The sequence below is a fragment of the Neomonachus schauinslandi genome, chromosome 14, assembly GCF_002201575.2.
Source record: "Neomonachus schauinslandi chromosome 14, ASM220157v2, whole genome shotgun sequence".
NCBI lineage: Eukaryota > Metazoa > Chordata > Mammalia > Carnivora > Phocidae > Neomonachus > Neomonachus schauinslandi.
The window spans coordinates 47,135,954-47,149,701 of record NC_058416.1 but is presented as its reverse complement, the minus strand read 5'-3'; the positions used below and the strand labels follow the sequence as shown (position 1 = coordinate 47,149,701).

The window sequence follows — 13,748 nt, the reverse complement described above, 5'->3', positions numbered from 1 at the left end:
CTTCTAGGAAAAGAGGCTGGAAGGAGTCGGCAAGGGGCTTATGTGGGGGGGAACTGAGCCAGGGCTTTGGCATCTGGGCCCATATGGCAGTGTGCAGGAGCAAGTGTGAGGCTCACCACCCGCCCTGCACTCCCCCCCACCTCTGGGGGGTAGACGTTCTGGGGTCTGTGTGGGTGATCTGGCTGTGACAGCCAGGGTGGGGGGTGGGGAGGCTGTTGCTGCGGGTGGCAGGCATCCGCGACTCCAGTTCAAGGGCGGCTGTATTCATTTCCTGTGGCTGCTCTAACAAATTACCACGAACAGGATGACTTAAAGCAATATTTATTTTCTCATAGTCCTAAAGGCTAAAAGCCTGAAATCAAGGTGTTGACAGTGCCGTGCCCTTCTAAAGTCCCTGGGAGACAACCTGTTCCATGCTTTTCTCTTACCTTCTAGTGCTGCCAGCAATCCTTGGCATTGCTTGGCTCATAGATGAGTCACTCCAGTCTCTGCTCCGCCATCACATGGATCCTCCTGGTGTGTCTCTATCCTTACATGGCATTCTCCTCTCTCTGTGTGTCTCTTCTTAGAAGGACACCGGTCATATTGGATTAGGGCCCACCTTATTCCAGCATGACCTCATCTTAACTTGATTATATCTGCAAACACCGTCTTTCCAAATAAGATTACCTTCTCAGGTACTGGAGATTAGAACTTGAACATATCTTTTTGGGGACAAAATTCAACTCTCTATAACAGCGATGTTCACTTTTCCTAAGGAAGGACACCTCACCACACCTTTAATTGTTGCCTGGGGTCCTCACAGCCCCTTTGTGCTACAGGAAAGGAAGCTGAGTGACAACTTGAGTCATGAAACCTTCCGAGTCTTTAAAACCACAGGTGTGAGTCTGCCCTGAGTCAGCTCAGTTGCTCATCCTTCTCAAACTGTGAGCCTACACTGAAGGCGATTTGCACAGAGGATTTTGAGGTGATATCCAGAATTATTTCATCACCACTAGTTAACATATATCAGGTTCTGTTCCCTCCGATGCTTAAGCTATTCTCCGGATGGAAGTCAGGTTCTTAGAGCTCATTACTGAAGATGCTACATTGGGTCTTGAATGCACCCATGGGCCCATGAAAACGTCTAGCTTATTTTCAGTTAGTAACTGATGGAGAAAGACAATGGCACCTGGGCTGGAAGCACAGACCTGCAGGAATGCTTAGGAGCAGAGATGCATCGTGCCCAGGAGATGCTTGCAGGCTTGTGGCTGCAGAGGGTGGAGGATTGGGAGGCTAAGAGAACCTGGCTGTACCGGTCAAGATGCAATCAACTGTATAGAAGGGAGAGAGAAAGACAAGATGTGTGTGATCCTGTGACTTCATTAGTGACCTAGATTTGCCTCCCCAGGGACAGTTGCCTCCATTCCCTCTCTTTGAGCCCTTGGTCCAAAACAGTAGCTGGACAAATGCCAGAATCCCGTAGATTTGGTCTATCACACGGCCATGCTGCCTCATATCAGCTGGGCTATTTGGTATTCCTCTTGACATCTCCTCTCCTGACTTCTTCGTTTCACAGAGCTGTCTTTTTTTCCTTCTGTTCTTTCATGGATGGGTATCACTTTCCGTTTGGGGGCTATCAGCCCCACTATGCTTTTCATCTTGTTCTTTTCTGTCTCTACCAGGGTCTTCTTCCCTCAAATGGCGAACGTGCACTATTATTTTCCATCACTCCCTTACCACTGAACCTCTCCCTTTTCATGTTCCCAGAGGTACCAATCTCCCTTTCTTGAAAATCAGTACCCTCTTAGAGACAGCAAACTGATAGCCAGTCATAAATATTTGACACCAGAGCTCCAGAGTATTTGTAAATAAAATGTGTGGCTCTCAATGGAAACAGACACAAGGTTAAGGAAGATGGAATATTTCTCTCCAGGAAGCCAAGAGAGCAACACCAACAAGGTCTTCCATCTCGGGTATGAAAAGGTGGTCACGGGAGAGTTAGAACAACAGTTGAAAGACAGTCAGCCAAGCCGATCTGTTGCTGTTGAAACATGTCAGCAGTACCTCTGTCTAAAACACACACAAACATGGGGTGCCTGGGTGGCTCAGTCAGTTAAATGTCCAACCCTTGATTTTGGCCCAGGTCATGGTCTCAGGGTCATGAGACCGAGCCCCGCTTTGGGCTCTGCACTGGGTGGGGAGCCTGCTTAAGATTCTTTTTCTCGGAACCCTCCTACACTGTTGGTGGGAATGCAAGTTGGGCAGCCACTCTGGAAAACAGTATGGAGGTTCCTCAATAAGTTGAAAATAGAGCTACCCTACAACCCAGCAATTGAACTACTGGGTATTTACCCCAAAGATACAGATGTAGGGATCCGAAGGGGTACGTGCACCCCAATGTTTATAGCAGCAATGTCACAATAGCCAAACTATGGAAAGAGCCAAGATGTCCATCAACAGATGAATGGATAAAGAAGATGTGATATATATATATATACATATATATATATATATATATATATATACACAATGGAATATTATGCAGCCATCAAAAGGAATGAAATCTTGCCATTTGCAATGACGTGGATGGAACTAGAGGGTATTATGCTGAGTGAAATAATCAGAGAAAGACAAGTATCATATGATCTCACTGATATGAGGAATTCTTAATCTCAGGAAATAAACTGAGGGTTACTGGAGTGGTGGGGGGTGGGAGGGATGGGGTGGCTGGGTGATGGACATTGGGGAGGGTATGTGCTATGGTGAGCGCTGTGAATTATGTAAGACTGATGAATCACAGATCTGTACCTCTGAAACAAATAATACATTATATGTTAAAAAAAAAAAGATTGTAAGAAGGGAAAAATGAAGGGGGGAAATTGGAGGGGAGATGAACCCTGAGAGACTATGAACTCTGAGAAACAAACTGAGGGTTCTAGAGGGGAGGGGGGTGTGGGGATGGGTTAGCCTGGTGGTGGGTATTAAAGAGGGCACGTACTGAATGGAGCACTGGGTGTTATACGCAAACAATGAATCATGGAACACTACATCAAAAACTAATGATGTAATGTATGGTGACTAACATAACATTAAAAAAAAAAAGATTCTCTTTCTCCCTCTCCCCCTGCCCCTCCCACCTAATATATATATATATATATATATATATATAATAAAAAAATAAATTAAAAAACACACAAACATCCTGAGAGCTCCCCTAGTACATCTAGCAGACTAAAGGAAACTGTGGAATTAGAACTGGCTTCAGAAAAGGACATCCAGTGTGTTACTAAAAAGGCAAACAGATTGAATTAGGAATAACTGTTTTCATTTTAATATATTTGAAGAACAAATCAGAGGAAATAATTCAGTGTCTTTATGTGGAATTGGTTTGTGTGAATCCTTCAGCATAAAGAATAGTCTGATGAAGATGCAGGATGAACAGAAGGGGAGGCCTTACCATTAAAATCCTCTGCTCATTCAAGAGGTATCATAGCAGGAATCTGGGTATAGAAAGGCTGAAAGAGGGGCACCGGGGTGGCTCAGTCGTTTAAATGTCCACCTTTGGCTCAGGTCATGATCTCAGGTTCTGGGATCAAGCCGCACATCAGCATGGGGCTCCCTGCTCAGCGGGGAGTCCGCTTCTCCCTCTCTTTCTGCCCCCCCACTTGTGCGCATGCTCTCTCTCAAATAAGTAAGTAAAATCTTAAAAAAAAAAAAGGCCAAAAGAACAGGTTCCATTTGAACAGCAGAATAAGCAATGCCTAACCTGGAGGATGAAAAACTCTGGGAGGAGCAAGAGAGGAAGATCAACAAGTGTGCATGGAACGGTTATGAGGGAGTGGGAGTCCTGGCAGAGGATGGAGCCCAGGATTCTGTAGTAGACTCCATCACATCTGCAGGAAGAAACTTAAAGCCCTAAATACTGAACACATTACAGTACTCCCATATATAATTAAAATAAAAATGAAGCCACAAAAATAAGTGTAAAGCAGACCAACAGAGTGCTGTTTTTCCATAATGACTACTTCGGTTTTTCTTTTGAAAGCAGAACATCCAAGTGAAGAGCTTGGGGCTGGGATGGAAGTTTGGGAATAGGTTAGACTAATGAGGACCCCAAGGAGTAGGTGTGGACACGGAGGAGGAAACAGCAGGTGTGTGTTCTGCGGGAGTACCTTTGTTTAACTGTAGGAGGCAAAGGAACCAAGGAGATGGAGAAACAGTTTTCAGGCAGGAGACAGAGAGGAATTCTCTGTCTGAGAAATAATGGGAGAATTTTAAGAGGGAAAAACTGGTCAACAGAATAAATTGCTGCAAACACAACCTCACACATTGTTTCTGAATTCTGCTGCCACAGAAAAAGGAAATCAAGAATGCATTAAAGGGCGCCTGGGTGGCTCAGTTGGGTAAGCGACTGCCTTCGGCTCAGGTCATGATCCCGGAGTCCCGGGATCGAGTCCCGCATCGGGCTCCCTGCTCAGCGAGGAGCCTGCTTCTCCCTCTGACCCTCCCCCACTCATGTACTCTCTCTCTCTCATTCTCGCTCTCTCAAATAAATAAATAAATCTTTAAGAATGCATTAAAAATCATAAAAATGCATTGGGGTGCCATCTGTGATAGATACATAGATTTACTATAGTATCTTAGGTAGAAATCATAGGGGTGTTTAACAAACTCTCACTAGTCAATGACAATTTGTTTTTCATTTTTTTTAATTTAAATTCAATTAGCCAACATATAGTACATCATTAGTTTTTTTGTAGTGTTCAGTGATTCATTAGTTGCAAATAACAATGACAATTCAGTAGACTAGAAAAGTCCTAACTCAGGACCAAGGGATGCTGCATAGTTTTGCCCAAACCCAAGGAAACATCAACAGGAATGGAATCTCATTATCCTGTACCACACCTAAATCAAGATGTGAAATTGTTTATCTTGACATTACCAAGGAGACTATAATAATCTGATGGGATGACTTATCTCTCCATGATCAAAGTAGATTTGTCATGAAAAGGCCCTTAGATAATGTAAGAAAAACTTTCAGTTTATTATGACTATAAATTACACAAATTGCTCGTGTTAATTCCACTGTTGATGCCAAAAAAGCTTTTGATTACCCAAAGGGTTATTTCTTTAGGAAATACTAGAAAGACAGATTTATACGGAGAACAGATATGAGATTGCCAGGGGTAAGAAGTAGAGGGAGGATCTGACTATGAAGAGAGATTTTTGAAGTCATGGAACTATTTTGTATTCTAGATTATGGTGGTGGTTACATGAATTTCTATGTGTGTTAAAATTCATAGAACTCAACAACAAAAGAAAACGTCAATTTTACCATATGATATTTTAAAATATAAAATTAAGAAAACCCTTTGGGCAAAAATGCAAAAAAAAAAAAAAATTAGAAGAAAGAATGTTCTTCCCCCACCCCAAAGGAAATTTCCTAATGAAAATGAAGAATGTGTTTAGAGGAAACTGAAGTTCATGGGAAAGAAATGATCAAAGCTACCTGGAACTTGCAACAAGAAGAAAAACACATCCTTTCTCAGATACAACAGATTCTCTTGCAGTTGTACAAATTGTCACAGATCACAAAGCTTAAAAATTGGAATTTTCAAATTTTATTTCACTGTTTATAGGTGTTGAAGTTTATCATACTAAAAGAAAATGAAACTGTTATAAATATTAATCTACTTTAAAATAAGTTACAAAAATAATTGTAGCAATCCACAATATTCAATCTCTACCTAATTAAAACTGGTTTAATTTTAGAGGCAAATTGGGACTAGATTAAGTTGGGGCTGTAAAACTGAGTCCTTGACTCACCTTTGTCATAAACTACCTAGAAGACTGGGCAAGTTATTCTGCCTTCCTGGGTCTCAGTTTCCTAAGCCATTAAACGTTTGGTAAAATTATCTCTACCTTCCTACCTACATTTAAAATTCTGTTCTATTTCCTCTTCAATCTCTGTAACACACAAAATATTGCAAAATTGTACAAATGCCAAAGAGTCCATTATTTTGGTCAACGCTAGGCTGAGGTCCTAAAGTTCCTTATATTGATCAAGATTTTGTTTTTAATAGCAACACTAATCCAATCTGATAGAAGACCGATGGAAAAAGTACTTTGCCTTGCTTTTAATAATGGAAGATTATGTCATTGGGTTCTGTGAACAAACAAAAGGGCTAGAATATCCTCTGAAGATTTCGTCGATCATTGACAGATATGAGAAGCTGGGAATCACTGCTTTAAAAACTAGCGTGATACCGACCACTTTCAGGCTATTTTGAGCTCAACTAAAGGAGATGGTGATCCACCTGGATCTTTCAGTGAAGCCATATGTACAAATGTACCTTTTCAGAAGAGCAGTAGCAAGAGGAATGCCTTTTGGGGGGGACCTCTATCTCCGAGAATCCTCACAGATTTACTAAATGTTTGTGTTAGATGTAAAAATAAAATACCCAGAAAGGTCATAGAATTGGCATTCTTGGGACGAAGTGCTTCCAGCTATAGGCATAGTTCCATCAGCCCTACCAACTTGGAGAAGCAATTCCTTTGATGCACTTTATCTATTAATAGGAATGGTAAATTCCAGGCAGTGTCAGGGGGACACTGGGCCAGGGTGGTGAGCAGGATGGATGGGGCTCCTGCCACAGGGATGGAACTCAGAGTTCTTACCTACATTTTCTCTGTCTTCCTTCATCTTCTGAAATAACAGTGTCTTTCTCCATGTCTCTCTGTGGCTATGTCCCTGGTTCAGTCTCCTGAAATGGGAGGATGAGTGGTGTGAGTTTGCACAAGGTTGCATCAGTCATGGCCTCTCACTGTCTGGGTGATTGGAGTACAGTTCTTCTCTCTATGCCTTATTTCTTCATCTATAAAATAGAGATGGTAGAGGCACCTATCTCATAAAGTTCTTTAGAAGATTATGCTGTGCAGGAGACCTTAGAACAGTATCTGACACACTAGCACCCAGTACGTATTAGCTATTATTACTATTTGCCAAGTACTTGGCTGTCTGCCTTCTTCCCTCTATACTTTGTCCCCCTGAAACCATGACCATTCTCCTGGCTTCAACCACCCCCACTCCTGGATGATTCCAGATCCAGAGCTCTGGTCCCGACCCTTGATGGCTAGCTTATCCCACCTTCATTGCAAATCAATTCAACCTGGGTTCTTTTATAGGTTTTACCTAGGGGACCTTGGAAAAGTCCCCTAAACTCTTTGAGCACCTGTCCCCTCACATGTATGATGAAGTATTAGATGACCTTGAAGGGCCCTCACAACTCCAAAATTCTTCCAACTCTGATTCCATAGCGGAAACCCATGTCATTGTCTTGCCTTTCAAACCATTTCTCTCTTTGACTTTTTTTTTTTTTTTATTCTACTTACTGGCGACAGTCTCTTCCCAGTCCCCAAAGCCTGGAATCCCAGTATCATCTTAGAATCAACCCCTTTTCCCTACAGTTGATCAGGTGTCAACTTCTGGCAAGGTATGTATTATCCCTTTTCTTTCCATGGCTCTCTGCTCTCTGCTGCCACCTTGGTTAAGTTCTTTGACTCCCTCATCTTTGAATGATATTGGTGGTTTCCTAATTGACCTTCCTTTTCCTGGTTTACTCATGCACTCATTCATTCCTTTTTTTTTTTTTTTTTTTGGCCCCTTAATTGAAAGGGAATATGCCAAGTACACAATTATCCTGGGATTTAAAAATCTCTTTTCCCCATAACTTTGGCGCTAATACCTAGAACTATTAATCTAGTCTACAGAACTTGAGGCAATGTTGATAAATGCATATAGGTTTATGATTTTATCTTCTCAATGTTTTTATTTAACTAGGGTGAAACATTTTTCTCAGTTATTGTGATTTTTTATTTTTGCCTTAAATTCTATGGTGTCAGATACCAGCATGTTTTATTGCTCAAACTATATCTAGCACCTTCTCCAGTTTGGGTGCTGTGCCTCATGCATCAGAGGACACGGTCTGGCAGGGGACGTTGTACTAGCCACCAATGGCAATGTGGCATGGTGAGCACCATGTTGTGTGTAGGCTGCCTTGGGGGCACCTGGGTCTGCCAGGTGCCACTTCCATCACATCTCTCTGCACAAGAACCTGTCTCAACTCCCTGGTAGAATAAAGACCAGCTTTTGTGGTAATATGGCCCCCCCCTTCCCTAACTTAAGCCTTTTTTCAGCTTTCTTCTCTGGCTTGGTTTTCTTACTTTCTTTAAACTAACTTCACATATGTTCAGTTCTCCAGGCATCAGTTCTCCTCCCCGTTCTACTGTTACCCCAAATTCTGCAAATCCTTCAAGGATTATGTGTGAAAAGCACAAACTCTGGAAGGCATGAAGCCTGTGCGTCCACAGGGACATCCTCCTCATTTCAATGCCTCAAGCGAGTCTTCCCATTTCTCATATGATTACCTCACTTCCTGCATCTCTCTGTCCTGTGTTCTCAGTGAGAATGTGCCAAGGTCAAGATGGACTTACTCTACTTTTCCCCTCCCTCCTGCATCCCCTAACACAAGGATATGTGTGTAGGAAGCACTCAGGGATTATTGAATGAATCGATGAATGCAGAAGTAGACTTTGGATTCTAGATTACGACTGGAGTTGATGGGAGTGTGATATTAAGAGACCCACTGTACTTAATGAGCAAAGGGTAGAGTTCACTCTAACACCCGATTTTCTAGTTGTCTGTGCACATGGAGAGCACCCACACATGCACAGATGTTATTACATAAGGCTTGGCCATGAGCCCATTGCCTTGGAGATGAATCCACTTGACCTGTACCCCCAGCTCTGCCACTCTGCACCTAGAGGCAGCTTCTGATGGAAACTTCTTTTCTTCGCACTGAGGGCAGCTCCTTGGGCAGCATCTCTCTGGAGAAATGTGTCAAGGTCAGGCTGACTTCAGGTAGTTTCTAAGAGATGTTCAGCCAGACTTTACAGTTTCATTCCCTGTTGTCATGGTACCACCAAAAAGTCCTTTGGTTGCTTGTTTTTTTTGCCCAGGATTCATATAGTCAGTGCTCAGGAATCCTGAGGTTATATTCTCTGTGTTTTGGTTAACCCTTCCCTGTCAGTCCCATCTGGGGTCCTCAGGGTCAACTCATAGGTCCCCGCTCTCCTCACTCTGCTCGGCTTTTTGCTTTTTCTCATCCACTCCTATGCGCTCAGTTGCTACTTGGGTGTGGAGTGAGGTCCAGAGCTTGAGCTTACATCACTGACATGGCCACACAGCCTCAGCCCACCTGTCCTCACCAACACCATCTCACAGCATGCTGAAATACAGAGGCGAGGAATGATTTTGCTTCCATTTCTCCTCATCTCAACAAGCAGCTTCCACGCTGCCCTCCCTGCAAAACACTCCAGTTCCTTTCTTTTCCACTCAAGTGAAAATATAAAAAATAGGCTCCTGTATGCCTGTCCTCGCCTTCAAGGCCCGGGTCCAGGTCATTTGCTCCAGGGGCCCCTTTCGGCCTTGTCCACCCAGGGCATTCAGTATGTGAGTGGCTCCCTTGGCACCAGCATTCAGTTAAGGCACCTGTAAGCCAGGAGCCCTGTGTGTTTGCTAAAAGAAACATGGACTTTGGTTCGACAAGCTGCTCAGTTGGCTGTTGGTGACAAGAGCAGTCTGCACAACATCCTTTCCTTCCAGCCGGGTGAGAGGAGTGGAGCCTGCTCAGGCTAAGTCAGGCCGTCTCCAAGTTCCTCTCCTGATCGAAGGTTCCTCTTTCTGACAATTTTGGTTGGGCGGGGCTGTCTGTGCTCTCCTCATTCCCATCTCTAGACCACTGGAGTCTTGTGCTCCACCCTCTCTACTCCCTCCAGAAATAGTCATCTGGCAATGGTCTTCTTTTTTTTTTCTTTTTTTTGCTGGACTGTCCAATTGCATTTAGTCTGAGATTCACAAGAAGAGAGCAGGTATTATCAATCAGGGCCTAGGAACCCTCTGACAGTGAATGCAAATTTGTGTGTGTTGGAGAGAGAGGAAGAGAATGAATGAATGAAGGAAAGAAAAGAAAAGAAAGAAAGAAAAAGAAAAAGTCTGTGAGTGGCCCATAGTTTATCCAGCTTCCCAGAAGAGTCTCTGACCCCCTTCCAAAGTTTCCATCCGTCACTTCACTTCAAGCAGAATGTTGACCCTTTCTATCTATATTGCCATATGTATGATTTGGAGACCATTTACTTCCTTACAAAAATAATTTCTACAGGTATCAGGTGGGGAGGAAGACAAGGGGTTGGGCCTGCACCTGAAATGACATTTGACCAGCCAATAGGCCTTGCAGGTAAAACACTGTGTCTTTTTAGGTGTGCAAAGTGGGATAAAGGGAGTCCCATTCACTCCCCTTAGCCAATGCCATCGCAAGAGTAATAATAGCAAATTCTTATATGTGTGCATGGCCCTGCTCTAAGGCTTTTCCATATATTATTTTATTTAATTTTCACAATAATCCTACAAAATTTTGTAATCCTACAAAATAATCTTTATCGTCTCCATGTTTGCAGATAAGTAAACTCAGCTGTAAAGAAGTTCATTTGCTCAAGGTTCTATATCTAGTAAGTAGCAAAGCTGGGATTCAAAGGTAGGCTGCCTGGTCTCCAGTGTGTGTTCTTAATCAAACACAAAATTCTGTACTCGTTATAAGCAGATATTTGCCAAAGACAAACTTAGTGGGAAATCAAGTTAGACTTCTCTTTTTCAGGATGGTCCCTTGGGTAAGATATTTTAACAGGTATTGGTAGAAGTTGATGATAAAATAATTCATATCAGAATATACTCCCGGGGTGCCTGGATGGCTCAGTCAGTTAAGCGGCTGCCTTCAGCTCAGTCGTGATCCTGGGGTCTTGGGATCGAGCCCCACATCCGGCTCCCTGCTTGGCGGAGAGCCTGCTTCTCCCTCTCCCTCTGCCTGCCTCTCTGTACTTGTGTTCTCTATCTCTCTGTCAAATAAATAAATAAAATCTTTAAAAAAAAAATCTCTTAAAGACTATACTCCCAACGTTCTGATATAAAGCACATTTCCTAGTACTTTCTTTAGACCCACAAAAGAAAAGATCAGCATGTGGGTCCCACCAGACGTCAGCCGTGGAGCTCTGTGATTGAGCTTTGGAAGGCTGGCCCCCACTTCCTCTTTCTCTCCTCACCGCATGGGGTGGTGAGCTTCTCTGTTCTGCTAGCAGCCCGCTGCTCTTCTCCCTCTGTCAGCTTCTGTGCTTTCCCCTCTACTCTTGTGGTTCAAGTGCACAGACGTGTGGATGGCTCCTCGCTCCCCACAGAGCCTTCCTTGGAGCCCAGGCACAGCCCTGCCCACTCCAGCATCCACTCTGGTGCTCAGGCTGGATGACCAAGGGTCTTCCTTGCCTTCCCCTCTTCTGTTCCCTCGTCCAGAACATTATAAGCCCCAGCAACCTCACCCCAAAATAGCTTGGAACCCATCCCTCCTCTCCATCCCAAGTGTCTTTGCCCTAGTTCACTCCCTGCTCCTTCTTGACTCCAGCCACACTCTTTCCTACTTAAAACTTTTCAAGATGGCGATTCCTTGTCCAAGAGCTTGCCATGTGCCAGGCATAGCCTCATCTGACTCAATGGGGGTCCTGCGAGGCAGCAGCTAGCAATTTTTCCCTTTCACAGATGAGAATGTGAGGCCTTAGCAAGTTATTAAGGTACTGTAGCTATTGTGTGCCAGAGCTGCTCGGTACTCCGGCCAGAGGGCCTTCAGTGCCCAGGGCTCAGCTACCTCGCTCCATAGCCACTGGACAGTGTCAGAAGCGCCAGCATCTCCGTCCATCCACATGAGCTGCCTCCTGCCTCCCTCTTCAGTTCATGGGTCAGCTTTTTCCACTCATCCACCCTCTGTTCCTTCTGTCTGGGACACCCACCCCCACGACATTTGTCCTTCTAGGCTCAGCTCAGGCATCACCTCCCCCAGGGAAGCAGGGTCAGAGCTGCTCTGCTACAGCGCAGGTGGACCTCAGAACTATGTGGGAAAGATGATGAAAGCGTTTGTCTCCTTTGCTTTGAATATAGGTGCAAGCCCAGAGTCACAGGGCGACAGTGTGACCGGTGTGCTTCCGGGTTTCACCGCTTCCCCGACTGCCTTCCCTGCCATTGCAACAGGGATGGGACCAAGCCAGGAATCTGTGACCCAGTGACTGGAGCTTGCCTCTGCAAGGTAAGACAGAACATGCAATACCAGGGACGTCAGCCACTGGTCAGTGAGGAAGTTCTCCGTGTTGAGTCAACATATAAAAATATATGGGAAGTGGGACTGAACTGTAATCGATTTCCAAAATGCATGTAGCATTTAATAGTTCTTAGCTCATTTGATAGAAATAGAAGGGAAGACCCCTCTTACCCTTTGGAGAATCACAAGGCAGGTACGGACCCTTTCCAGAAAAACTGACACAAACCTTAGTCTACAATTTTAAGAGGTTCATAGATTCCCTGGAAGCTTATTCCCAGCTCGTAGACTCCAGGTTAATAATCTACTCCAGGGTGGGCGCCTGGGTGGCTCAGTTGGTTAAGCGACTGCCTTCGGCTCAGGTCGTGATCCTGGAGTCCCGGGATCGAGTCCTGCATTGGGCTCCCTGCTCGGCGGGGAGTCTGCTTCTCCCTCTCCCACTCCCCGTTTGTGTTCCCTCTCTCTCTGTGTCTTTCTCTGTCAAATAAATAAATAAAATCTTTAAAAAATAATAATAATAATCTACTCCAGGGTGTTCTGTCAGGTGGTAGGAGAGCTCCTAAGTCCCAGCAGATGTTCTGAGGTGGTGGTAAGTGGGGTGAACCAAGACCCCCGTATTGTGAATCCTCATGCTGCTATTTCTCTACCTTCAAGATTCCAAGGGGCATCTTATGAGATCTAGAAAATTCTCTCTTTTCACTTGAGTGTGGTAGAAGAGTTTAAACAATTAATGTGACAGAAATCTTAACAGTGATGTAACTATTCATGTTTTGTTAGCATCCATGTTCTAACATCTTGTATTGGCACTTAAGCTAACTGCAATCAGGGAAACTTTAGAGGAAATGATCTCTTGTTTCATGTTTTATTTCAATAGGAGAATGTGGAGGGTACAGAATGTAATGTGTGTCGAGAAGGATCGTTCTACTTGGACCCAGCAAATCCCAAGGGTTGTACCAGCTGCTTTTGTTTTGGGATAAATAATCATTGTCACAGTACACATAAAAGAAGAGCTAAGGTATGCAAGGGATTAGAAGTTTTGTTTTTAGTTAGTACTTCCGAATGGGGAAGAAGTGGATTGTCATGAAGCATGAAGGGCTTGTGGAGATTTTATATCTTACTTTGTTAAAGGGTTAAGCTTCACCTGCACCATTCCTCTGTTTGCAGTGTTCTTCCCACAGATGTTCTCATGCTCAGTGCCTCAGTTTGTCTGGTGGGCTCAAGTGTCCCCGGCTCAGAGGGGCCTTCCCTCACCACTCCCTATGAAGCTCACCCTCGTCACTCTATACCTCACCCTTCTTAATGTACTCTAGCATTTATCCCTCCCTGACATACTATACATTTAGTTATAAAATTTGTTTATTATGTGTCTTCTTCCAACACTAGCATGTAAACTCCTGATACATTCCCGGTGCCTACAGCAGGATCCAGAATATAGTAGGTGCTCAATAAACACTCATCAGCTAAATGGAGTTGATTGATCTTCCCCCTCGCTTCTTCTTATCTGCTTGTTTTCCTTCTGTCTCATCTACTTTACATGAATATTTAAGTTAAATTTTTAAATTATTTACGTGAGTT

The 13,748-nt window shown here is 43.9% G+C and overlaps 1 protein-coding gene across 1 annotated transcript in view; it reads left to right on the top strand.

The window, feature by feature from the left end:
• LOC110576941 (laminin subunit alpha-3-like) overlaps positions 1-13,748 on the top strand; it is a 188,260-nt gene that overhangs the window by 162,802 nt on the left and 11,710 nt on the right. Inside the window, exons 33-34 of the mRNA XM_021686192.1 lie at positions 12,020-12,164; positions 13,048-13,188. Of these exons, the coding sequence (XP_021541867.1) occupies positions 12,020-12,164; positions 13,048-13,188 (286 nt within the window). The remainder of the gene's footprint in view (positions 1-12,019; positions 12,165-13,047; positions 13,189-13,748) is intronic.